The sequence below is a fragment of the Podarcis melisellensis genome (genome assembly GCF_964234715.1).
Source record: "Podarcis melisellensis genome assembly, chromosome: 14".
In the NCBI taxonomy this organism is placed as follows: Eukaryota; Metazoa; Chordata; class Lepidosauria; order Squamata; family Lacertidae; genus Podarcis; species Podarcis melisellensis.
The window spans coordinates 25,357,662-25,380,985 of NC_138546.1; the positions used below are offsets into that span (position 1 = coordinate 25,357,662).

The 23,324-nt window shown below is 49.7% G+C and overlaps 2 protein-coding genes and 1 long non-coding RNA gene across 5 annotated transcripts in view; 2 read left to right on the top strand and 1 right to left on the bottom strand.

Moving 5' to 3' along the window:
- ZNF710 (zinc finger protein 710) lies at window positions 1–22,559 on the bottom strand. 2 transcript variants are annotated; one of them, XM_081888164.1, is made up of 6 exons: window positions 22,220–22,559; window positions 19,113–19,272; window positions 2,257–3,712; window positions 1,641–1,832; window positions 1,062–1,236; window positions 1–832 (listed from the first exon to the last, which is right to left on the bottom strand). In XM_081888164.1, exons 3-6 carry the CDS (start codon window positions 3,679–3,681, stop codon window positions 663–665), a joined length of 1,962 nt encoding a protein of 653 aa, XP_081744290.1. In that variant the 5' UTR covers window positions 3,682–3,712; window positions 19,113–19,272; window positions 22,220–22,559; the 3' UTR covers window positions 1–662. The 2 variants fall into 2 exon arrangements, with proteins under 2 accessions (XP_081744290.1, XP_081744289.1); XM_081888163.1 differs by lacking the exon at window positions 22,220–22,559 and having other exon boundaries at window positions 19,113–21,440.
- On the top strand, window positions 9,742–12,352 carry LOC309356626. Its single transcript, XR_014162879.1, has 3 exons — window positions 9,742–10,626; window positions 10,826–11,158; window positions 11,999–12,352. It is a non-coding gene; the product is annotated as an uncharacterized lncRNA (long non-coding RNA).
- LOC309356621 (arpin-like) overlaps window positions 18,330–23,324 on the top strand; it is a 12,061-nt gene continuing 7,066 nt past the window's right edge. Inside the window, exon 1 of one of the 2 annotated variants that reach the window (XM_081888173.1) lies at window positions 18,330–18,571. In XM_081888173.1, the coding sequence (XP_081744299.1) occupies window positions 18,378–18,571 (194 nt within the window). In that variant the 5' untranslated portion in view covers window positions 18,330–18,377. Of the gene's footprint in view, window positions 18,572–22,689; window positions 22,926–23,324 lie in introns of those variants that run through there. The other variant, XM_081888172.1, reaches the window with a different exon arrangement.

The window sequence follows — 23,324 nt, forward strand, 5'->3', positions numbered from 1 at the left end:
CCTTCTTCTAAAGAGTATTCCTTTATTGCTGAATTTCTTCAGAACAGAAAATAAACACAGTAGATCTATGCACAAGTGGGACAATCCACCTTGTGGAAATGACATAATAATTTAAGATGGCCACAGGCTGCACAGGGATGTTCTCCACAGCAGGCTGGCTTAACTGCTCTGCCAGGGATAGGGGATGGGCAAAGGGACACTCAAGACCCATTTGGTTTTGGGGCAGAGACCCTGCTGTGTGTCCCCCTCTGTTTTTTGCGCAGGGCAGAGGTAGTTAGTAAGAGAAACATACAGGAGCTGATCCAGTTTGGCTCTGCAGTACAGCCTGGTGTCTGTAGCACTGAGCTCTGGCTGGTCCTGGCCTATCAGCACCACTACAAGGCCTTCTGCTTCTTTGTGCTGGGTGCAAGGTGCTGTGGGAGGTAGTCTAAGGCAAGTGCTGCCCGCTCCTGGTCCTTTCAAGCTGGAGAGAAAAGTACTGCCAGCCCAACCCAGCAGCAGAGCCCAGTCAAGGGTTGGTGGCAGCAAGACTTCCACAGATCCAGTGCAGGACTAAACGGCTGAAGAGGGCAAGAGTATCAAATTCTGTGCTGCCCGAACAGAGCTTTTCGGAGGGGGTGGAAGCAGCTGCATGTCCCCTTCTTCACCCAGTCTGCCCCAGGCTACAACATGCTGTAGTAGGCCATTTCCTTCATGGCGTGTTCGGTCAAGGCAGACTCGTTGGCAGGGTTCCCCACCACCCCATAGTCATACGAGTTTTCCTCCTCGTAGTCCTCCATCTCCTGCTGTCCGTCCAGCTCTGCATGATCACCTGCCAGCTCCAGCATGGGATCTGAGGGGACAACAGGACAAGAAATGAGCAGCACCTGGGCGGTAGTGCTGCAATGTAGATTCAGCACTGGCCACCACAGCCTTCTTTACAAGCAAGCCAAGACAGCCTGCAGAGGGAGCTGCAGTGCAGCCTTTCAGCATGAGAAGGCTGCCTCTGTCTTTCAGGGCTTGGAGGGGGTGGGTAGGATGCCTTAGACCCATCCCTCCAGCTCCCTCCCCACCCCACCTACCTTGGCTGTCCAGGCTGATGTCCATCACCCCATGCTTGACCTTCATGTGCCGGCTGAGGTTGCCCTTCAGGTTGAACTTGCTGGAACAGTAAGGGCACTTGAAGGGTTTGCTGCCTGCATGCAAGTGCATGTGGCCCAGGAGGTTGTACATGCGGTTGAAGGATTTCCCACACACCTGCGGAAGGTGGGGTGGGAAAAGGAGAGGATCACCTGTTGGCGGAGGCTGGGGCAGCCTGGACTGTGGGCAGCAGGGGAGGGATTCACCTGCTTGCATCCACCCCAGTTCCCCTTCCAGGCCAATGGCCAAGAACCAAGATCCACTCCACATTCAGCTCAGTCCAGGCAGCTGGCAAAACTGGAATGACTAAGCTGTGCTTGAGAGGAGGGTGGATATGTGGGCATCCAGTTGCTCATGTGGGAAGTGTGTTCTGGAAATGACCACTGCCCCTCTGGGAGTTGAGTCTGGCCTGTCTTTGCAGGCTCTGCCACTCCGCTTTGCCCTGGCAGCAGCCCTGATCTCAGGCTCTTCATATTCCACCACCCGCGGCAGCCTCTGCTCTTTGCACTTCTGCCACCTACCTTGCACTTGAAGGGCTTGACGGGCGAGTGGACGATCATGTGGGTCTTGAGTGTCTGCTTCTGCACAAAGGTCTTGAAGCAGATGTGGCACTGGTAGGGGCGCACACTGGTGTGGATCAGCATGTGGCGCTTCATGTTGGCCTGCAGCGTGAACTCTCGCCCACACACTTCACACTTGAACTCTTTCACGCCCTGAAGACAACAGCAAGCAGGTAACAAGGCTTCATTGCAGCCAAGAGGTACCACCCAATCCCACCTTTGCCAAGGAGGACAGGACTAACCATGGTGATTTCATGCTCAGTAGTGTTTGGGGGATTTCAGAGCAAGGGGGAAGAGACCATTTTGGATCCCCACTCCTTCCCTCCCTCCTATGGAAGCTGTTTTAACCCAAATTGTGGCAAGGCCTCTTTTTTCAAAACCCAGGTCTGTGGTGACCAAGGACAACAAAAAGAGCAAGCCAGCTAAGGTGAAGCCCTTTGGGTACCCCTTCAGGGCACTGCAGGTAGACACACACATTCCTCTATAAAAGCCCTTAGAGCCACGGATGGGAAAAGGCTTCGGTTACCCAACACCCCCCCCCCCGCCCTTCAAGTTGGTGCTCTGCTGCCTGGCCTACCTTGTGGGTCAGCGAGTGCTGCTTAAGGTGATGGATCTGGCTGAACTCCATGCCACACTCGGTGCAGACAAAGGGCCGCACGTTCTGGTGCTTGAGCATGTGGTTCTGCAGCTGGCTGCGGTAATGGAAGGATTTGTTGCACTCTGGGCAGGGGTAGAGGGTGGGCCCCTGGTGGGTGGCCAGGTGGCGCTTGAGCTGGGTGAGGGTGGAGAAGTCCAGGCCGCACTCCACACAGACATGGCAGCGCCCGCTCTCGTGCTTGCCCTCGTGGGCCTTCAGCTCGCTGGGGTAGGCGAAGCCGCGGCCACAGAAGCGGCAGCTGTAGGGCTTGATGTCAGAGTGCAGCAGCATGTGGCGCTTGAGGTGGCTGGTCTGGGTGAAGGCCTTGTGGCACACCTGGCACTTGTGGGGCCGCGTGCCCTGGTGGGTGAGCAGGTGGGTCTGCAGGTGGCTGGGCTGCTTGAAGAGCTTGCTGCAGTGCGGGCAGGAGTGGGGCTTGATGCCGTTGTGGCCCAGGATATGCGTCACCAGGTTGTACTTGGACGTGTAGGACTTCTCGCACAGGCGGCACTGCCAACGCTTCTCCACCAGGTAGGAGTCGTCTATCTGGACGTTGATGTCCAGCCGGTCCAGCTGAACCTTCTTGCTGTGCTCACCGTGGGCCTCCGCCTCAAAGTCCAGGGGCTCCTGCCACACAAAGCCCAGCTCGCTCTTGCCCTGCCCCGGAGGAGAGTGTGGTACAGGATGCTCCAGATTGATCAAGGGAGGAGGAGCACCAGCCTGGAAGCCGCAATCACTGGAGAAGGCCTCTGCACTCCCCGGAGTGCTGTCCAGGCTGGCTTGTGGGGTGCTTGGGAGCCTCTCCTCATACCCGCCCAGGGACAGCTCTTCTGGAGCTTGCTGCCGCAGGTGCCGCAGGCGTCGAGGCTTCCTGTTGAACGTGCTGAGATCTATCATCTTGGTAGCGCTGCTCTGCACTGTCTGCTCACAGGGGGACTCCTCCAGGCTCACAGGGTGGCTGCCCATCTGCTCCTCCTTGCCCTCACTTGCTACTGATGCTTCGTAAGCGCCGTCTTCCTGCCCCCACTCCCCCTTCTCAGGCTTCACTTTTGGCACCAGCCTCACAGGCGGGCGCTTCCTCCTCCGGGCATGTTTCCCGAAGGAAGCCTCTGCTGCTTCATCCTCCTCCGCTGGCTCGATGTGACCTTGGCCTTCATTCTCCAGAGGGCAATGGCTTTCCGGCTGCTTCAACTCAACCATGGACATGCCGTCGAGCCTGCCTGCGAAGCTAGAGAAGAAACCTCCGGGGCTGACGGTGGCACCAAAAAACTCGTTCTCAGTCACCAAGCCCAGGACGGCTGCTTGGGCCAGAGACAGCACCACCACGGCATCTGTCTGTGTTCCAGAGTGGGCAAAGCGGTCCATGGCTCATACCATCAAGCACAGCTTCTGTTGTCTGCAGGAACAAAGGGGAGAAAGAGAAGCCATTACCCTGTTGGCCAAGCAGAGGGCTGTGGGCTGAGAGAACTCAGTTGGCCGGCAGGGGCCCTAGCTGGCAGCTCCAAAATCATGGCAATGGAAAGTGGCATCTACTCTGGACATAGCCTTTAAAATGAAAGGAACACCAAAGGGCAGAGCTTAGAACCTGAAAGCATCCCATGTTTTGGAGCTAAACAAATATTCTGCACTCTTGAAACTGGGGCAAAACCAGCAATCTAAACATGGGTGTGCTTCACTGGCAGAATGAGGGATGGTGGTGGTGGGAATGCCTAGTGGCTGGATGACAGGCCAGACATTTGCATCCTTACCATTTCCCAAGACTAGCAGAAACCAAATATTCCATAGAGCCCTGTACAATGGCTCAGTTGCGCTGTGTTTATTCTTTATTGTAAAGGGCTCAGGGTGTAGCAAAATCTTGTGGCCTTCTATCCAATACCTGGGGGGAAGGCTTCTGCATGCCAGGTCAGGAGCCTCCCCAAATGTGGCAAATTCTGCACTTCTAGAAAGAGCAGGCAGTCTGATGGCTGCACCTTCCCAGGTATTGGGATGTTGTCACCCACCAGGTTGGGCTGGATTCCTTTCTACAAGAAAGGGCACAGCAGCCTCCTTGGTTGTGAAGTTGGCAAGCAGGGCCAGGCAGGACTCAGACCTTGGAGGCAGCCCTTAGAACCCTAGGGACCCCCCCCCCTGTGTGTGCTTTTTGTGTGACTGGGAAGCACCAGAAAGCTAAGCCAGAGAGAGGAGAGCATGGGGGGGGGGGAATACTGCTCCTTCCCCCAGTATGGGGCTAGCAGGACCAGAAGAGCCAGAATAACTGTTTCTCGCTTGAAATACAAAGCCAGTCTTCCTGGGTGCAGAGCAGAAAGACAAGCCGGGCTTGGACTAACTCTGAGGCAAAGGGAACAGCTAGACAGAACAACCTCAGAACTTCCCACTTTTGAACCACTGGAAATAAATGAACCTCATTCTCCACCAGAGCTGCCTGCACGCTCTTAGACCCTGTGCGGGTGAGGATGGCTGGTGCAGAGAAAAGAAATGTGAACAAGGGAAGACAAAAAGAGGAAATGGAGGGGGGAAAGATAGCAAGAGGCAGGTGGGGGGAGGAGGGGAAGGAGACAGCAGTATATGGAGGCAGCCAAAACAAAGGAGAGAGGGGAGGAGGCAGGAAGGAGAGAGGAGGAAGGAGAAGAGAAGAGGGGGCTGGCAGGCATCGGAGAAGAAAGGAAGAGAGAAGGAAGGAAGGAGGCTGGGTATGGGGGAGGATTAGAGGAGGCGGAGGCGGCAATGAGCGCAGCAGGGCCAAGAAGGGGCCCATCAGGTCACCCAGAGACAAGCAGGAGAAGGCCATGTGGTGACCCGCAGGCTGGCCTCCGTGCCTGACCCATTTTGCATGCAAGCTCCACCACAATGCAAGGAGGGCCCCTGTTAAGCATACTTTCATGTCAATGGGGTGTAGAGGCAAAGGGGAACAACAGTATTGATTCCCTCCTCACAGGAGGCAGCCTTGAAGCTGGAGACTGGCCATGATGGCAGCCACTTCTGTGCCAGCCGGCATGTCCTGGGCACAGAATGGTAGCAATCCTGAGCAAAGGTGCCAGAGGGGAGCCCACCTAGAATTATTGATTGTGGGCATAGGCAGCTTTTTTTTTTGGTTGGGGGGGGTGTGTCAGCCTGTCCAGCCACTTCAGCCTTTACAATCCATCTGCTTCTCTCATTCACCCTTTAAAAGCCATTGCCTGCTCTCCCTCCCTCTCACTTCCCTTCCATTTCTGATTCTTGCCTCTTCTCTCCATCTTTCTCTCTCTCCCTCATTCTTTCCGTTACCCTGGCAACGCCTCTCTCAGCTTGATAGTTCAGTCCTGTGTGCCTCTCTTATCTCCTCTCTCTTTCTCTCTCACTTTCATCAATCTCCTAATCTCCTTCTGTATTCCAACCCCGCTCTCTCACCCACCTCCATCTCCTCTAATGTCCCATCTCAGCTTCCAGGTGACATTAGATTTGAATCACATATTTCGGTGGGTGGGTGGAAGAAACTTTCAAAGCCAGGCTCTGCAAGGTGTATGGATTTTGGATGGAGTCCCTTCTCACTGGCTACCTCCCTCTTTAATCCCCAAAGTGTGTGGCTGACCACCCACACCAAGACCCACTTTCCTACCTGAAGGGGACACTCTTCACACCAAGCCAACCTTCAAGAAACCAACCAGATTCAACTGCTACGTAGGGACAGCCAGGATTGCTTCCCACAGAAGCAGGGACATCACCATCACAATACAACCAACTCAGGTGCAGGTTTGGCTTCCAGACAGGTGTGTCCCTATTCCCTAGTCATCTGTACCTTTGCTTTCATTTGAAGCAGGTTCTCTCAACCCTCCTACTTTTGAGAGCATCTCCATCACAGAAAACAAGCATCCTCATCAGCCACCCTCAGACTTTTTATGCCCTGACACGAATGAAAGCATAAGCACCTGAGAATTGGCTTTTGCTGGACTGGGCCAGAGGTTCACCTAGCCCAACACTCTGGCTCTCAAGACTTGTTCCACTTCTCTCTTTGGAAATCCATGTCTACTGGATGACTCCCGTCTTCATTTCTTGACCAACCATCTCTTGTTGAGGAATTGACCTAGGACTGCAACCCCAGCCAGTCCAGCCATGTGATGCTGGATCTGATGGGAGGTGGCATGTGGAAGCCACTGATTTAGGGAAGGTTGTCATAGGAGAACCATCTGAGAAAGGGCCAGGCACTCTTGTATCATAGGCTTTCACAGAAGAACTCGGTTTCTCTCTAATGGCACAGGAAGAAGTATTTGAGTTGCAGTTTTCTGCCCTTGGCTATACCTCTCCTTCCACCGCCTGCAAGCCTGATCCTCTCCAGCAGGAATGGAGAATTCACACTCTTTCACCAAAGCAAAGTGTTATCAATACTACAGAAGACAATTAGTACTAAAAGGCACTAATTCAACAATGAAATTCAGGAGATAAGAGGCTGGGAAGTCATAATGAACAAAGGGCCTGTATTCGTGGCATCCTGCCAGAGCTCAAAAATTCTGATTAACGTGGCTATTGGGGGCTTGTCAATGCTTTAAGCAATGCACATCTAGAGATCTACAAACCTGAGATTACACAACTGTAAGTCTTCACTGCTGCTTTCCACAAAATTGTTCTCTGCATTAGCAGAGATCTCCTAAACTCCCTGCTGAAGGTTTACCATGAAGGACAGATTGTTCTAAAGGCAGCATCCAAGTGGGCCCTGCACCCCACAACTCTTGGTGCAGAGCTAAAAGAAATGGGTGATGTCTGAAGTTGCAAAGAGGGGCATCAATGGGGTCTATCCAGGAAAGCAGCCATGCCTCTTGTGTTTCTAGTCTCTGCACCAAAATGCCCAGGGCAACATAATAAAAAAGCAAAGCTGCCAGTATTTTAGCATATTACTGGAGATGTGACCACTTATGAATATTTTGGGGGGTGTTTGGGGCTGCGCTGTTTGTGGGAACAAAATAAAGATGGGTTTCTTTTTGTCGCCCTTGGTTCTCTTGCTTGAAAAACAACGTTTGCTGAAATAAATGGAGAAAGACTTTCAGGTTCCTCCTTTCTGAAACGACTTCTCTTCTTACATGTTCCCTGTCCTCTCTGAAAATAGAAAAGCTATTTTAAAAGAAGCAACAAAAAAAAAAAAGGGAACTGAATAGAGGAATGAGGAAAGGGGAAAAAAGAGCCTCTAGGGGGGTGGTGGAGGGAAACAGAATGAAAAGAGATGAAAAATAAAGGAGGGGGAAAAGAGAGAGAGAGGCAGAAAAGACTCTGAAAAGAAAGAATGCTTCCAGCCTGAATAGATTGTGCATGGAAGGGGGAAGAGAGAGAGAGAAAGAAAGAAAGAAAGAGAGAGAGAATGCTTGAAAAGAAACAGCTACACAAAATGACCCTTGATTCACAGGCTGTGCCAATCACCACAATGCAAAAGTCTTTTTTTCTTTTTTTTCACATTCTCCCTCTTTCCAGTGGAGGCGGAGGGAAAGAGACTTGATTCTCAACCTAGCAGAAAATAAATCTGGCCAAATGGTTGGTGAAGCGACTTTTAAGAATCCTTGTTTGAAAAAAAGCACACACAATCCAATGAAAAATAAATAGGTTATTTAAGAGGAAAGCTTCTGCTTTAACAAACAAAGCATCCTACAGGTTAGGAGAAGGGCTCTGTCTTATGGGAAAATATTCAGAGGCAAAAGAAACAGGGACCTGCTTGTCAGAAACACCCAGCCTTGGAGCTGGCAGAGAACAAGTTGCTTTCCATTGAACCTCCAAACTAGACAACAAGAGTGTCTGTCTGGGCATGTGTGTTGGTGAGGAGATGAGGCCCTTTGCCTGGTCCTCAATGGTCCCATGCCATAAAGAGAGAGAGAGAGAGAGAGAGAGAGAGAGAGAGAGAGAGAGAGAGAGAGAGAGAATGAATGAGAATAAATCTTGAAACCCTCAAGCAGCCAAAACAGCTCAAATATTTTTCAACAACCTCTCAACATTTCAGATTTAATGCAACTGGACCAAAGTGTTGGTTGGTCAATAGGAAGAAAACTGTGGTCTACTGGCCAACTTTGGAAGGGTTCTGCGTCACCTTCCTCACAGGTGGGTTAATGCTGGCAGGGCTCATCTTCCATCCAAGAATTGCTAGAGTCAGAGTACCAGAATAAAAAAGCATTGGGTTTTCAGGAGTAGCAGGGATGGGGTCTTGGAGGGTCCATAACTCAAGTAATGGAAATCATAACTCAGAAGAATTACACACTTGGAAGGCAGTATCTTTAAAGACAACTGACGATTTGTTTTTAAAAGGAAATAGCAAATCATTAGTTGGCCTACAAGGCTATGTAAGTTTACAAAAGCATTTAAAAGTAATTTCTGACATACACAGCATTGCTAAGCTAGTCTGGTGAGGGCTGTGATTTCCTTGCTCAGTTGCTCTGCATGCTACACAATGACTGGGAGGGAATGAAGTTCACACAACACAACCACCCCTCTGCTGTCTATTTAAGTCATAGCATTGTTGTCAATGCTTCTCAAGGCAGACAGGTGTGTCAGCCCTAACCTGCAGCAGGTCAGACCTACAAGGCACCCCATCATTTTAACTTCCTGTGGATGTTCCAGTGTGAATGTCTGAGCTTTATTTCCCAGACCTGAACTCTCTGTGATACAGTGTTAGAAACATGCACAGCAAAGGAATGCCATCTGAAGCCAGATCTACCAGCCACAGCTGTGGACCAGCAAACGCCTCTCCCCTTTCACAACAGTGGACTTCCTCTCTGCGCAATGTGAAACCCAACACAGGAGTTGAGGGGGCAGGGGAGTACAGGGAGATCCAAGCTTCCTCAGGTAAGCTCCACGACACAGAAGGTGAAGGAATAAGTGGAAATTGCTTTAGAGCTGGAGTGTACTGTCCCAGTTTGACCCATTGCAATATATTGTCAACTGCATCAGAACCAGCACACAAATGATTTTCTAGGTAACTGATTGATATGGAAGTTAGCAAGACATTGAGATTGAACTTCCTATCTTAAAAATTAATTGCATGCACTCAAACTTGAAAAACCAACCCCTCTGCAGAAAGGAGTGAAGAATGCATTTCAAATCAGCAAGAGTCTGCACAACAACTTAAGCCATCACACAGAGGATCTGCCAAGTTCAGCAGGTTGGAGCAGCCACAATGGACTTTCCAAGAGCACAAACTAACACTTCCTATATCTGCTGTATTCAAAATTTTTCTTTTTAAAAGGAATCCATAAAAGCTTAGTTTGGAAAACTGAGAAATGCATAATAGAGTAGCCTTCCCCAACCCAGTACCCTCCAGATGGTTTGAACTACAATTCCCATCTCAGCTCCAGCCACCACAACTGTAGGATGCTGGAGCCGATGGGAGCACAGCCATGATGGCTGAAGCTAATAGGAGTTTCAGTTCATAACTTCTGAGGGCTGATGGGAGTTGCCGTCCAAAACATCTGGAGGGCTTGAGGTTGGGGTGGTTGTAACAGTGGGCTAAGCTGGCTGGGCCCTCCGCCATTGACCAGCAGTTTTTTTGTGTGTTTGAGTTTATAACTTTATTCTAACAGGACAAGTTCCACCTGGGCCTGGCCAACATGGTGTCCTCAGGGTGTTGCTGGACTCTTCCCTGACCACTGGCCGTTCAACTTCTGGAGGATACTGCATTGGTTACCTCTGGCATATGGTATGGATTTGGGAAACGTGTTATTTCCAACTGCACCAGGAGGAATGACAGAGCAGACATCACACGACATTTGTCATCCCTTAGCCGAAATACTGAATCATACAGGGTCTGCATGGACATGTTAGTTCTGCTCCTTGGTACCACACTTACTTGAATGAGAGGATCTTTTGTAAACTGCTTTGAGAGCCTCTTAAGGGCTATGAAGCAGAATATATGCATTTTGAATGAATATGTCAAGCTCAACCCAAGCAACTGCCACTATACTGATTCTCTGACAGACTCAGTTTTCTGGCTTTCATCCCAGCAGGTCTCACAGTCCTTTCACCTCAACTGACTGTCTCATACATCATGGTGGCAGCACTCAACCCAAGTTGGAACATAGGAAGCTGTCTTATATTGAGTCACAACCTTGATCCACTCAGCTTGGAGTTGTGTACACTGACTGGCAGCAGCTCTCCAGGGTTTCAGACAGGGGACATTCCAATTACTACCTTGAGATACTGGAGATTGAGACATTCTGCATGCAAAGTGAATTCTCTACCACTGATTGATGACCTCAGTACAGTCTGAGAGGTCTGCCACCCTAATGATGCTTGGAGTCTAAGTAGGCAGAGAGTGGAAAGGGTCATTAGTCCTGAGCTCTTGCAGGAACTGTGGGAGATTCAGTGGCGTAGCGTGGGTTGTCAGCACCCGGGGCAAGGCAAGTAATTTGCACCCCCTAACCCGTGGATTTGCGCCCCCTAACCCGTGGATTTGCGCCCCCTAACCCGTGGATTTGCGCCCCCTAATCCTAACCCCCAGATGTTGCGCCCGGTGCGGCCGGCCCCCCCTGCAACCCCCACGCTACGCCACTGGGGAGATTAGCAGCCAAACCTAAAAAAAAGCATATTCTTACTAGTTAGCAAAAGAAGGAGCGAATACCACAGAGCTGTATTGCTGATAGGCAGATACTCAGACCATAGAAATACAATTGGTAGACAGGACAATTGGTGTCATTTCCCTTCCTCTCCTGGACAGGAAAGAGCATATAGTGCTTCCTATTCCTCTCTCCTCCCTTCTTTTGACCAGCATTGGATGTAGACATGCCTCTGCTTGCTTCAGCTTTAGGCACATGCCTGAAGCTCGTTGTATTGTATATATATCATTTTCCTGCATAGTTTTTACTACTGCCATTGCTGTGAACCAATGCAAGATTATGTGAGTAAATTATATTTTTAAACTTTGCAAGTTGTTGGCTGATTCTTTGCTAAGCAGGGTAAGAAGGGGGAAGCCAGCTGGACATGCCCAAAATAAGACATTGCAGCCTAATTCCTATGCTTTTAATTTTGCTGCCAGGCACATGTGGTGCCTGGATAGATAAATTGCAATTAATATATCCTCTCCTATCCATTATAGTCTCCCTCCCGTCCTGAGGCCAGCTTAACAGGACTGAGATTGGGAGGACATGGCGAAGCCCTAGTAATAAAAAAATACCACACAGGGCAGAGTTATAGCCTTTATTGAATAGCCTTTGGGGAAGTGGGGGGGGGGGCGTGAGATAGAGGCCTAAACAAACGTAGGCCTGTTTTCAGACTGGTAGCCCCAGCTGGGCTCCTGTGCTTTTGAAAGTTGCATGACAGACAGCAGAGTAGCAGGAGTTGTGCTGCTTACAGAGGAAGAACTGGAAGTGTGGGGTGGTCAGGTGGGAAAGTGGGCAAGGCTTCATAGCTGTGTTGAGAGGATAATCCCAGCAGGTGCAGCTTTCCTGGAAGCCTGCATGTAGCTGGGCATAAGGAAGGTCCTCTTCCTCTGTTAGAGAGCTGTGAAGGGAGACACACAGAGAGTAATGAGCAGTGATAAGCAACTGGAACAAGTGGGCCCTGGATGCAGAGGTGGTGCTTGTGAGGATGACAGCAAAAGAGGGAGTGGTGCCACTTAAGCACTCATCCAGCCCCCTTGCCTCAGTTTCCCCTAAGAAGTAGGCAATACACAACCCTTCCCCTGCAGGGGGCTTGCAGCGTTTGTGCAGCGGCTGTTTGTTCTGTTCCCTGTGTTCAGCCTGTGATCCTGCAAGGCAAGAGTTCTTGGGCAGGATCAGCATCCTCCAGCAGAGAACACCTCTGCATGCTGACCCTCATGTTGCCTGGGTGGGAGATGCTGCTCCCCGCTGGTCCAGAGGAACGAGGCTTCCAGCAAGAGGTGATGAAGACAGCTGCAACACTTAAACTTTGTAGCTTGCTTGTGGGGATGCTTTGCTCTGGCCTCCTCAGTTTGAGAGAGGGAGTAGAGTGGTTTGACCTGAAGTCCCAAGACAAAGTACCTGTAAGAGGTCTGGGAAAGAAGTGTTACCATTGTGCTCTTTCTATATATGTATGACATGAGATCAGAGCAATAAAGTCTCATGCCCCGTCATTTGAGTTGTGGTCTTTCTCTCCCTGGGATTTTTGACACTGATATTGGTGTGCTGTAATTAGATTCTGTGGCATCATGAGTAGGGCAGGAGGGTATGGGGAACAGTGGCTCTTACTCCAGTCCACTGAGTGGGTGATATTTCACATACAGCTGTTCTGTAGTTGGCGTTGGAGGTCAGGACTTTTTTCTGGCGTTGGGGCAGGAAAAACATCTGAAGCACTACAAGGTTCGGCATAATTCTGCTTCTCCCCAGTTCCATCCACATCTCAGCATTGTTTTGAGCTTATGCTAGAAGAGTTCTGCTGGTGTTGCAGGTGTGTTGCTGTTATCTCTAGTCCAACAGATATTATCTTCAACTTATGCTAGGACAGTGGGGCTTCCCCCATTTGGCCTAACTTGATTATAGGATTGTGCTGCAAGTGTGTTTTGTGGATTTGCCTCACCCTTAGTTCAACTACTTTTGACTGTTGGAGGTATTTACAGCACACAAATTTAACATGGCATTTTGTTTTCACTTGTTTCCTAAATATGAACCAATAAACATGCCAGGTCAGATCTCAAGTGATTTAGGGGAGTGGGAAAATTTGAAATTTCATGGAAAACTTCCCACAAGATTAGAACCAATTAAACTGATTGACAGTAGGGCCTGGATAGATGAAAGCAGTACCTCCTCTCACAACACATAATTAATCCACAGATTTTGCTGCCTCAAGATGTAGCAATGACAAATTCATGGCAGAGAAGCCTATCAACTGTTATTAACCACTGGTATCTCCATGTTCAAGAGGCAAAGGGTCCACATAGCTGTGGGAACGGTCTCTTTCCTTCATCCCTGGGCTTCTGGGATCCCCAGGAACATCTGTTTGGCAGCGGCTTCTGCTGGAGACAGGATGATGAACAAGGTGAATTCTTGGTCCAATCCAGCAAGGCCTTCCTGAGGTTCCAAACTCCTCCAGGGACACAGATTTCACAATCTGGGGCATAGTTCTGCGACCCCAATAGACCACAACCTGCTCACACTCTATTGTGCAAGCACTAAAGAACTATGCTCAAACAACAGAGGCATAATGATCAACAACCATGAACTGTAGGAGAGTCTCTGTCTTGGGTTGTTAAAAACTTTTTTGAACATTTCTGATGGAACTTTTTTGCTTGTTCCACATCATCCCAAATTGGATTTTATTATCAAACTTTTTCAAAATGAAGGGAAGTTCACATGCAACGGGAAGCCAGTCGGAGATGATCTTGAGACCAGAATACTCCTGCAGCTTATATTTCTAAATATTGGTCAGTGGTTGCAGACCACAGAATGGCAGGCAAGAAGAAGATATTAAAAAAAGGAACAGGTGTGACAGGGGAATTAACTCAAAAGGCTGATAAGAAGCAGAGGTGGGAATAATACTCAGCATCCAAAGAACAGAGTGCATATGTGACAGCAAGCTTGAAAACATCCATATTTTAGTTTTTGAGAACAAGAAAGCAGCAGAGTAAGTTTAGTGAACAAAGACCTCTGCAAGGGAAACATTGCTCTGTTCTCCCATAGGCTCACTTCTTTTAATTTCAGTGCTGTTACCCAGGAACACACAGAAGCCAAAGTGCCTTTAATCTCAAGGGCTGTAAGAAGATCCACAGAACAGCTGGCACACTGGATCCTGGGAGGGGAATAGCTCCCATGGAAACACTCCCCCCCCCCCACAGCAGACATGGCTAAGGAACTGGGGGGGGGGGCGGTTGTATAGCAGTTCTCAACATTTTTCAGCTGGACAGGCAGGGGGAAGGGATAGGAAGGAAAACCTCAGAGCAAAACAGCTACAAAGCTGATGGGACTGAGAAGACCTAGTGTCTATGCAACTTGAAGGAAATTACACCAAAGTACGTATCTGTGAAGATAACAGAAAGACAGAAAATGTGTCTGTGGCAGGAATACTGTAAAATATTTGAGTACATGCACCAGCAACACAAGACAGACAGCGAAACAGGAAAGATAAAATTAGAACAAGCTAGCATTCTTCCTTCTGTAATTCTAGCACTCCCTCCTTCCTTCCTTCCTTCCGTCCTTTTCATTCCTGCATTTGATCACTTGGGATAGCCACCAAAACTGCAGACCAGACCTTCACTGACAGGTCCAATATTATCTTCTTGGATACACTGAAAGCATTTTAAATGTTTTGCTGGGAAACCAACTACAATATCATATGCTTGTGTGTTTCTGCTCCTGAAGCTAAGTCAGTGGAATTCTATGAGACAGTTTCACATCCTGAATTCTTGATAATGGTTCTCCACCTTTAACTGATGCTTGAAGCTGCAGCTATAGCTGCTTTGAGGACCAAAAGAAAGCGAAACTCCTGCCTGGGAGAACCTAGCATAATGGTATCAAGGCAAGAAGCAGTGACTGTCAACCCTTTCCATACAGAGGCCATTCTTGCTACACTGAGCACTTATAGGTCGACCTCAGAGCCACAGCTTGCCCACTGTCTCCTGACTGGCCTCCCTCTGCCCCCTAGCCATGCCATAGTACCGTATTTTTTGCTCTATAAGACGCACCAGACCACAAGACGCACCTAGTTTTGGGAAGAGGAAAACAAGAAGAAAAAAATCCGAATCTCAGAAGCCAGAACAGCAAGAGGGATCGCTGTGCAGCGAAAGCAGCAATCACTGTTCTGGCTTCTGGGATAGCATTCGCTCCATAAGATGCACACACATTTCCCCTTACTTTTTAGGAGGGAAAAAGTGAGTCTTATAGAGCAAAAAATACGGTAATTGGCTGGACTAGCACCAGCATCTTCTTATATGTTGATAAAGGTGGTCAGGAAAGGGGGGGGGGTGGGAGGAAGGAAGAATGCTTACTTCCTCTGATGGGAAAGAGCCGGAGGAGGTGTTGAACGAAATTAGCTAGTGAGATAAAATGTTGTTACAGAATTACATATTACTGATGATGATGATGATAATTGGGAATAGAAAGGAAGGGGATAAGAGAGGAGGAATGTAAGAGGAGGAATGTTAGAGTGGATGTAACAGGGTTAGAGAAGAGAGATTAAAAATGGCACTTTTTGTGGGGGAGAGGAAGATATAAGGTTCAAGTTGATTGTGGCAGGAGAATGGAAAATAAAATTACAGGAGAAGAGTAAAAATACTCAGAGGCATGTGAGGGCAGAAGGAGAAAGGAAAGGGAAAGGGAAGGTATTCTGCATTTAAGAGCCTCTAGATTAGCATATTCTGCCTTAAAAAAAGAGAAGCCCTCACAATCTCACCAGAGCAAATATCAGTACTTAGTTTAAGGAAAACTGAGCTGTGGAACTTCTTGCCATGAGGAAATGTCAATGGCATAGAATCTAGCAATTTCCAAATATGGATTAGATACCAGAAAATGTCTGCAACTGCTATGCCAAACTCGGCTTCCACCTCCTACCACTTTGTGACTGGTGGTCTCAGTAATTTTCAGATGTCTAAAGTGGGCCCTGGAGGTAGAAAGTTTGAGAACTCATGCTCTGCAGGTATACTCAAAAGTTTAATTGGGCTGCATGGAACAGTCTGCCTCAGGAGGTGGTAGGACTCTCATTCCTTGGAGGTTTTTAAGCAGAAGTTGGATGGCCATCTATCGTGTATGCTTTAGTTGAGATTCCTGCATTACCAGGGTGGGTGGGTGTGGACTAGATGACCCTCGGGATCTCTTCCAACTCTACAATTCTATTATTCCTCCTGGAACTTCATTCTCCACACCACCCAGGTATATGAAGCTGCCATATTCTGAGAGAAACATTGGTCCATCTAGCTCACTACTTTCTACACTGGAAGGCAGCAACTTTCCAGGCTTTCATGCAGGGTTTTCTCCTAGTTCTATCTGGAGATGCTGGGGACTGCACCTGGGACCTTCTGCACGCAAAACAGTTGTTATACAGTAAGCTACAGCCTTTCACTATTGTGAGCCGGGTAATTGGTTCATGTAGTTCAGTATTTACAATGACTTGCAGTTGTTCTCAAAGACTGAGATGGTCTTTTCCTGGCCCTACCTGGAGATGCTGGGGATTGAACCTGACGCCTTCTGCATGCAATGCAGATGCTCTGCCACTGAAGTATAGCCCTCCCCCCCCCAACAGTTCAAGAACCACTGCCCTACAACTTAGCCCTGAACAATCTCTCTCTCCCTTTTTCTGGTTAACCTTAAATTCTATACCAATAAAACTTTGTAGCACCCCAAACAGGAAAAAAAAATTCAAAAGTCTCCAGTGAACTTTCAACATCTTTTCTGATTAGACACACTCCAATTATAAAGATTCTACTGCAAGAATAAAGGAAAAATTTAAAAGGAGAGAAAGGTGTGTGCATTCTCTTAGAAAAGTGATGCACCATTTTAGACAACTGGGTCCCTTCCGACTCTACAGTTCTATGATTCTAAGCATTTCTCATAGGAACGTCACCTTCCAATGACATGAAAAGCTATTAAACAGCAAGCTATTCCACACAGTAGACCATCTCTGAGCTCCATAAGGAAAAGGCACTGACCTCTTGAGGCCGACCCGTGGTACTCCCTCTGAGCCTCAGTTCCATAAAGGAGTAATGATTACTGAGATAATGTATGTCGGGGGTGGGGAACCCGTGAGCCTCCAGATGTTGTTGCAGCTCCCATCAGCTCTGGCTGGCAGGGACAAATATGATGGGAGTTGGGAGTACAGAGCTGGGAGAGCACTGCTGCACTTAGGTCTTGTTTGCAGGCTTCCCAGAGGCATCTGGATGGCCACTGTGAGAACAAGGTGCTCAACTAGATGGATCATTGGGTTGATCCAGCAGCCAGGCTCTTCTTATGTTCTTAAGACCAGAACATCCACAGGTTCCCCACCCTTGATATATGCAAAGTGCTTTAGGAACAGTTGCATACGATTATTAACAAAAACAGTAGCATACTCTATATGGGGAAATGAAATCCTTGCTTTAGAGGTATACATTATCTAATAACTTATCTAATACCAAAGGTATTGCTACCTTCCTATGAAACACCCTCCCTTGTTTTCCTCTCAAGCTATGTCAGGAAGGAGGCACCATCTTCACCAGGCAGTCATTTTACAGTCACAGCCAGTTGCAAATGTAGCTTAAAGAGTTACAGACACCATTCCAAAAGCAGATCGGAGGTCTAAGGTTGCATTGATTAAAAGGTGAATCTTTGATTTTCTGCCAGGACAGAGTTGCTTTGAGACAGTCCTTGGAAGATGGCAAGCAAGCAACCTTTTCTGTGCTGCCTGCTGCAATCCATCTGGGGTGCCCCACACAGTGCATACCTGATACTCAAGTGCCAACAACACTTTAGAATTTAGATGTGAGTTTTTGTTGTTCACACTGTTTAGCCTATACTGCAAGGACCATACCCTCCATTCAAGGAGACAACTGAAGCTGAAGCATTTCTGAGATAAACATTTTATGTTGCCAATGGGTTTTTTGGGGGCGGCGGGGGGGGTATCATCATTGGAGAGGTCACCATCCATCGACAGAATCATCTGCTGCTTTCCCACCACTAGTTTGCTCACAGTATCTAGATAGTACTAAATTCTTCAGATAGTTCTGGAAGTGGGAGAGGAAGGGACATGGACAGGGCTGAGGAAGGTGCCCAAGAGCACAGACCAGCCCACTCTGCAAGAGCAGCTTCTATGGGCAACACCTCTGAGTATTTTTAAGAACCATCTCAATGACACAGACCTCAGCAGGGCAGTCAAGGAGAGAGAAAGCAAAGATGCTGCACAGAATGACTCCCATTGCACAGCGCAGATCCCAACACATGCGAGTCCACAGAATCAGTCAAGGAAAAACACATTCTCATCTGTTAGAGTTAACGGAAGGCAAAGGGGTTGGGCAGACAAAGAGCAAAGTCCCCCCTTCCTTTGCAGCCACCGCTCCAGGAAAGCTGCTTCCTAAGCTCTTTGGCAAGGCCAGCCAACAGCAGGCAGAGAAGCTTCAGGCACTATCCGCAGGCTGCAGTTTGAGGCGGCGCGCTTTCCAAGAGAGCAAACCCCGCTACTACTGAGCCTACGCCAACATGCAAGGGACCAGGTCCGTCCCCCTCCAGTTTCTTTCCGTCCCCTCCAATCCTATCCGGAGGATTGTTAAAGGGAAAGTTCACCGCGGCCAGGCACAGAATGGGAAAGTCCAGCCGGCACTTCCCTCTCCAGGGGCAGTTCGAGAACGAGGGCCTCGTCCCCCTATGGCCAAGCACAGCAGAGACGGCAACAGGTAACCCACCGGCTGCCTCCTCCTGCAAGCCGACCAACCGAAGAGGGGTCCACTCCATCAGCTCCACGCCGGCACCTCCCGAGACTCCCCTCCCGCTGTTGCCGCTGCCTGCTTCCCTCCCTCCTCCCCGGATCGGCTCCCTGCAGAGCAAAACTTTGTGTTGTAAAGCAGCAAGAGGAGGGGAAAGTTGCAAGCGAGCAACAAGGATGTGGGGGAGGCTCCTCGAGTGTTAGCCCCCACGTGCTGTGAGCCCCAGCAAGACAAGAAGCGCCGCAATCCAAGCCCAGTTGTGCGTCCTCCTCTCCCTCCTCCCCCTTCTTTCTATCCTTCCTTCCTTCCTTCTTTCCCTCCCTCCTTCTCCAGACGCCATCACTCTTTTCTCTCTCTCCCTGCTCTGGCATTAGAGCGCCGGGATGGATAGAGGCGGCGGCGGCGGTTGGGGCAGCCCACCGGGCCTCCCGCGGGGCTTTCGGCGCCCGCCTCCTCTCCGGCCCGGGAAGAGAGGGCTTGGCTCAGCTGGCTGGGGCTGAGGCGAACTCACCCTGGGACTCCCGAAGAGGCTTGGCAAGGGGGGCGGGTAACGGGCAGGCAGGCAGGCAAGAGAGGCCGCTTCACCTCTCCTTCTGGGGCAGATCCTCGTCTGGGTGCTGCCGGCTCCTCGCTTGCTCGCAGTTCCCTTTCTCTTTTCTCTCTCTCGCTCTCTAGCAGGAAGGAAGAAGGGAATGAGGCAGGGCTGACGTGAAGGGATGCAAAACAGCCCCTCCTAACCCAGCTCTGAGAAAAAGGGAGAGAGAAAAAGAAAGGCGCAGAGGAGGGAGAGCGAGAGCAGCAGCAGCAGCAGCAGCAGCCCCTTTTATCTCGCTTTTGTTTTCGCACTTCCTCTCTCTCCGGCCCTGGCCAAGTTTCCTTTTCTCTCCCTCCTCCCCACAGAGCTTCTCCCTCTCTTTCTCTGCCCTCCTTTCCCAGCACCACAGAATCCCCCCCCCCCAATCTCCCACCCTGGTCTCTCTTAGCGAGGTGTGCAAGTGTGCCCAGCCAGGCCTTTGCACAGGTGAGGAGGGGTGGCCCAAAAGGACCCCTCTAATTGTCTCTAATAACCTTCCATGTCTGGGGTTAGGTGGGACTTCTAATGGGTTGTGTGTGTGAGGCAGCCAGAGACAAGCCTTTGCCTCTTGATCCTGCTTGGCTATCACTGTCAATAGATGACCCTGCAAGTTCTGTTTACTAGAAAAGAAAAACTACCCTCCATTCATGCTTTTCTCATTTATAGTTTTATAAACCTCTACACTGAAGTGCTCCAAACGCAGGGCCATCAGATGGCCCTTGTGCTCCCCCAGCAGCTGCTAGGCCACAGCTACTGCCAAGCATAACACAGTCACGCTCCTCCTCTGGTGAACCAGCAGCAGAGTCAACAGCAACACTGAATAGACACACCCACCACAGCAGGCCTGGCAATTCTGCCACCAACCACAAAGATTATGCTCACCAACAACACATCTCCAGCCAGGCAAGGAAAGCTCCGAGCACTGCATAGAATTTTCAGGTGACCTTGTGGGGCTACCCAACCCTGGCTATGCTACCAGAACAAGCTATATTGTCTTTCCCTGCACAAGCCAACCAGGTACTTGTGGATAAGAAGCCTGTGCAAAGAGCTCTCTGCCCCATGCAGGATTTAAGCCCTGCTGGCAAAACAATGCTTCCTCTGCAACAGCCATGCACAAAGTGTTTGGGAAAAGCCTTTCGCAGGGGATAAGGGATGCCACACGTAAAGGGGGAATAATGGAGCTGACAGTGGCAAGACTGTGGTTGGCACCGCCCCCCTTGTGTGGGGATTAGTAGCAACATCATAAAAAGGATACAGCACCTGGATGTTAGGGAAATGTAAAAGCTCCTATTTGGGAGGCCCGGGTGGGAAGAATAGTTTTAGGTGAGAAAAGGATGGCACAGCAAGACTGCAGGCCTGGCCCCTTGTTCCAGGCAGCCGGACACAGAAGTACCATGATGGAGCAATTGTATTAATTTCCTAGGGTATCCCCCTCTTTTCTTCTCCTTCAGACCGAGACCAGCTTTGCATGTAGCCATAGCTAAGCTGGAAAAAGCAGAGACTCAGCATACATCCTATGTTCAAACCCTGGCTATGGACTGCCATGGAAAATAGCTGCAAAAAACATGTGCATGTATCTGGATCAAGGCAGCCTAATAGCTTGTGTAATTTGCCTATGACACAATAATCACATTCAGGTTCAGGACGCTTTCACTTTGTGTAGCCCCCTTAATCTCAAACAGCCATACAGCTTCCTTTTAATTTCCAATGTCTGCTGGTTGTCATCCCAGGTCAGCTGCATACCCAACCTGCTGCTCCCACTCTCCACTTCATGCAGTCCCAAGTTTTAGATTGATCATCACACCAGCAGTAATGAGGGATGGAGGATGCAGAGATCTGCACTGCAGCAAGGGAGGTGGAGTAGGGAAAGGAAGAGCAGAGTGGCAGCCATCTGAGGCTCCCTATTGACCTTAATGTGGGTGCCACTTTTCCCTGCTGGCAGAATGTTGCCCTCTGGTAGTGCAAGGGGCTTTAGAAGTGATTCCCTGCCATCCAGTGGGCATAACTCGACAAAGCAATTGTACTTGTGACTGTAGAGCTAATGGGCTCTTAAGGTAGCTTTTGCCAACATAGTACCCTCTAGGTGTTTTGGACTTGCTGGGCACCAGGTTGGCAAAGACTGCCTTAATGAAATCCTCAAACTGCACTCCACTTCCCTCAATTTTAGTCAAACATTTGCCCCGCCATGGCTTTTTAAGAACATTATATTAAGGGGGCTGCTGCCACGGAAAGTAAGGGGTGACCCCTCTGGTTGCAATTCCCATTTTCCCAATATTCTTTTTTTTAGATGCGGTGGCACCAAGGATGGACATAAGAGCAACATGATCCTTGCTTCCAGGCTTTTCCCACATCTTACCACTGAATCCATTTTTCTACTGCTACAGGACTCTGGGGCAATGTCCTTGTAGTGATCCACAATGACCCCCCAAAATATAGTTGGCCACTGTGAGAACAGGATACCAGACCAGATGGACCATCAGCTCAACAGCAGCCTCTGCTTAGGTTCCCAGGGAGGGACGACCCTCCTTATTTTCCTTCTGCCAGCGTGTGAAGACTGTTTTGTTCAAAAAGGCCTTTGGAAACTTTTTTTTTAAGGAAAGAGCTTTTAACAGTGTATCGTATTTTTGTTTTTCATATTGTTTTAATTCTATTAGAGTTTAACTGCTTTTTAACAACTGCCTTTTGTATATTTTTAGCGTTTTGTATCTAATCTGTGTTGATTTGTGGAAGCCGCCTTGAACCCCAATTTGGGGAAGAGGTGAGCTATAAATAAATTGTGCATAATAATAACAGTAATAATAGTAGAGCTCGGGGTGGGCATGCAGAAAGGATCCTTATGTGGCTTTTCTGTGCTCTGCACAGCACCTCTGCATCTGCCATCCTGCCAAGTTTTAAAGGCTCCTAAAGCACTTCCATCCCCTTCCTCTCTGCTCACTCTCACTATGGAGGCCAGAGAGCTTGAAACAAAAAGCCGCTGGCAGTGCTGAACCTCCTGGCTATTCAGAGCCACTTTCGGAGTCCTCTCAACCCCTTGCTCTTCTCACCTGCGGCCACAGGGCCTCGATTACCAAAAAGGCAAGATAGAAGGGGGGGGCCCTTCCCACGGCCCGCCTGGGGCGCTTCAGCCTTACAAGGAGAGGCACAGGCAGGCAGCCTCAACGGGGTGCCTCAGGCAGCTGCTTTCAGCTACGTGCTTTGAAACGTCCCCTGAGCTGGCTTCCCTCGCAGGGGCGTTGTGGGTGCCTCGCCTCACGGGAAACACGCGTAAGTGAAAGTGCGCAAGCGCGTGGTCGCCCCTGTCTTCCTCCCCCCTTTTCTTTCCCGCCATTTTCCTCCTCTCGCGTGCAGAGGGCGGGGCTTCATCCATCCGTCCTCCCTCTTAATCACCCAATCAATGCCTTCACCGGCCGAACCGCGGACCAATGCCTGGCTCGGAATCGGCCAACCCCGCGGCGACGGCGACTCGCCTCTATCCTTCCACTCTCCCTCCCGCAGTTACACTCCGAGCCCTGACGCAGCTCAAGTGGCTATCACAGTGCTGTCCTTGGCGGTGTTTTGTTTTTTTTCGCCGCTACTGCGCAGGTCCAGAGAGAGTGTGGGCGGAGCCGCTGTCTCCCGTAGCCCCACCTCCCCCGGCCCTGCTGCGTTCGCCGCCATCATGAGCCGCATTTACGACCAGGGCGCCCTGAGCACCAAGGCTGTGCACACGGAGCGCCTGCGCGGCCGCTGGGACCCCGCCTCCTGGCAGCGGTAGGCGGTGGGCCGCTTCAGCGGGGAGGGGCCTCTGAGCATGTGCAGAGTGCGCAGTGACGCTTCTCGCCCTTGTAGGCTGAGGGGGTGCAGCGTCGAGGGGTCGGGTTTGATGCGGTCGCCCAGGGACATTTGTGTGGAGGGAAAAGAGCTGAGCACCAAGAATGAATCCTTGAGGGGCTCCTTAAGAGCGAGAGAAATGAATGAATCCCCCACCCATTGAATATTGGACAATTAGGAAGTTGGACCACCCAAGAACAGAATCATGGAGACCTATGGGGTCCTTTAATGCTATTCTCACAACAGCCCTGTAAGGTAGGTCAGGCAGAGAGGGAATGGCATAGATGGAGAAGTGAAAAAAATAAGTTTCCCCTCTATGGCATCAAAATTCCCTGAAAC

Coding starts and splice junctions, on each gene's coding strand:
- ZNF710 (XM_081888164.1), bottom strand. CDS start 3,681: ATGGACCGCTTTGCCCACTCTGGAACACAGACAGATGCCGTGGTGGTG. Junction 1,833..2,256: donor AGCACTCGCTGACCCACAAG/GTAGGCCAGGCA, acceptor TGTTGTCTTCAG/GGCGTGAAAGAGTTCAAGTG. Junction 1,237..1,640: donor TCAAGCCCTTCAAGTGCAAG/GTAGGTGGCAGA, acceptor CACCTTCCGCAG/GTGTGTGGGAAATCCTTCAA.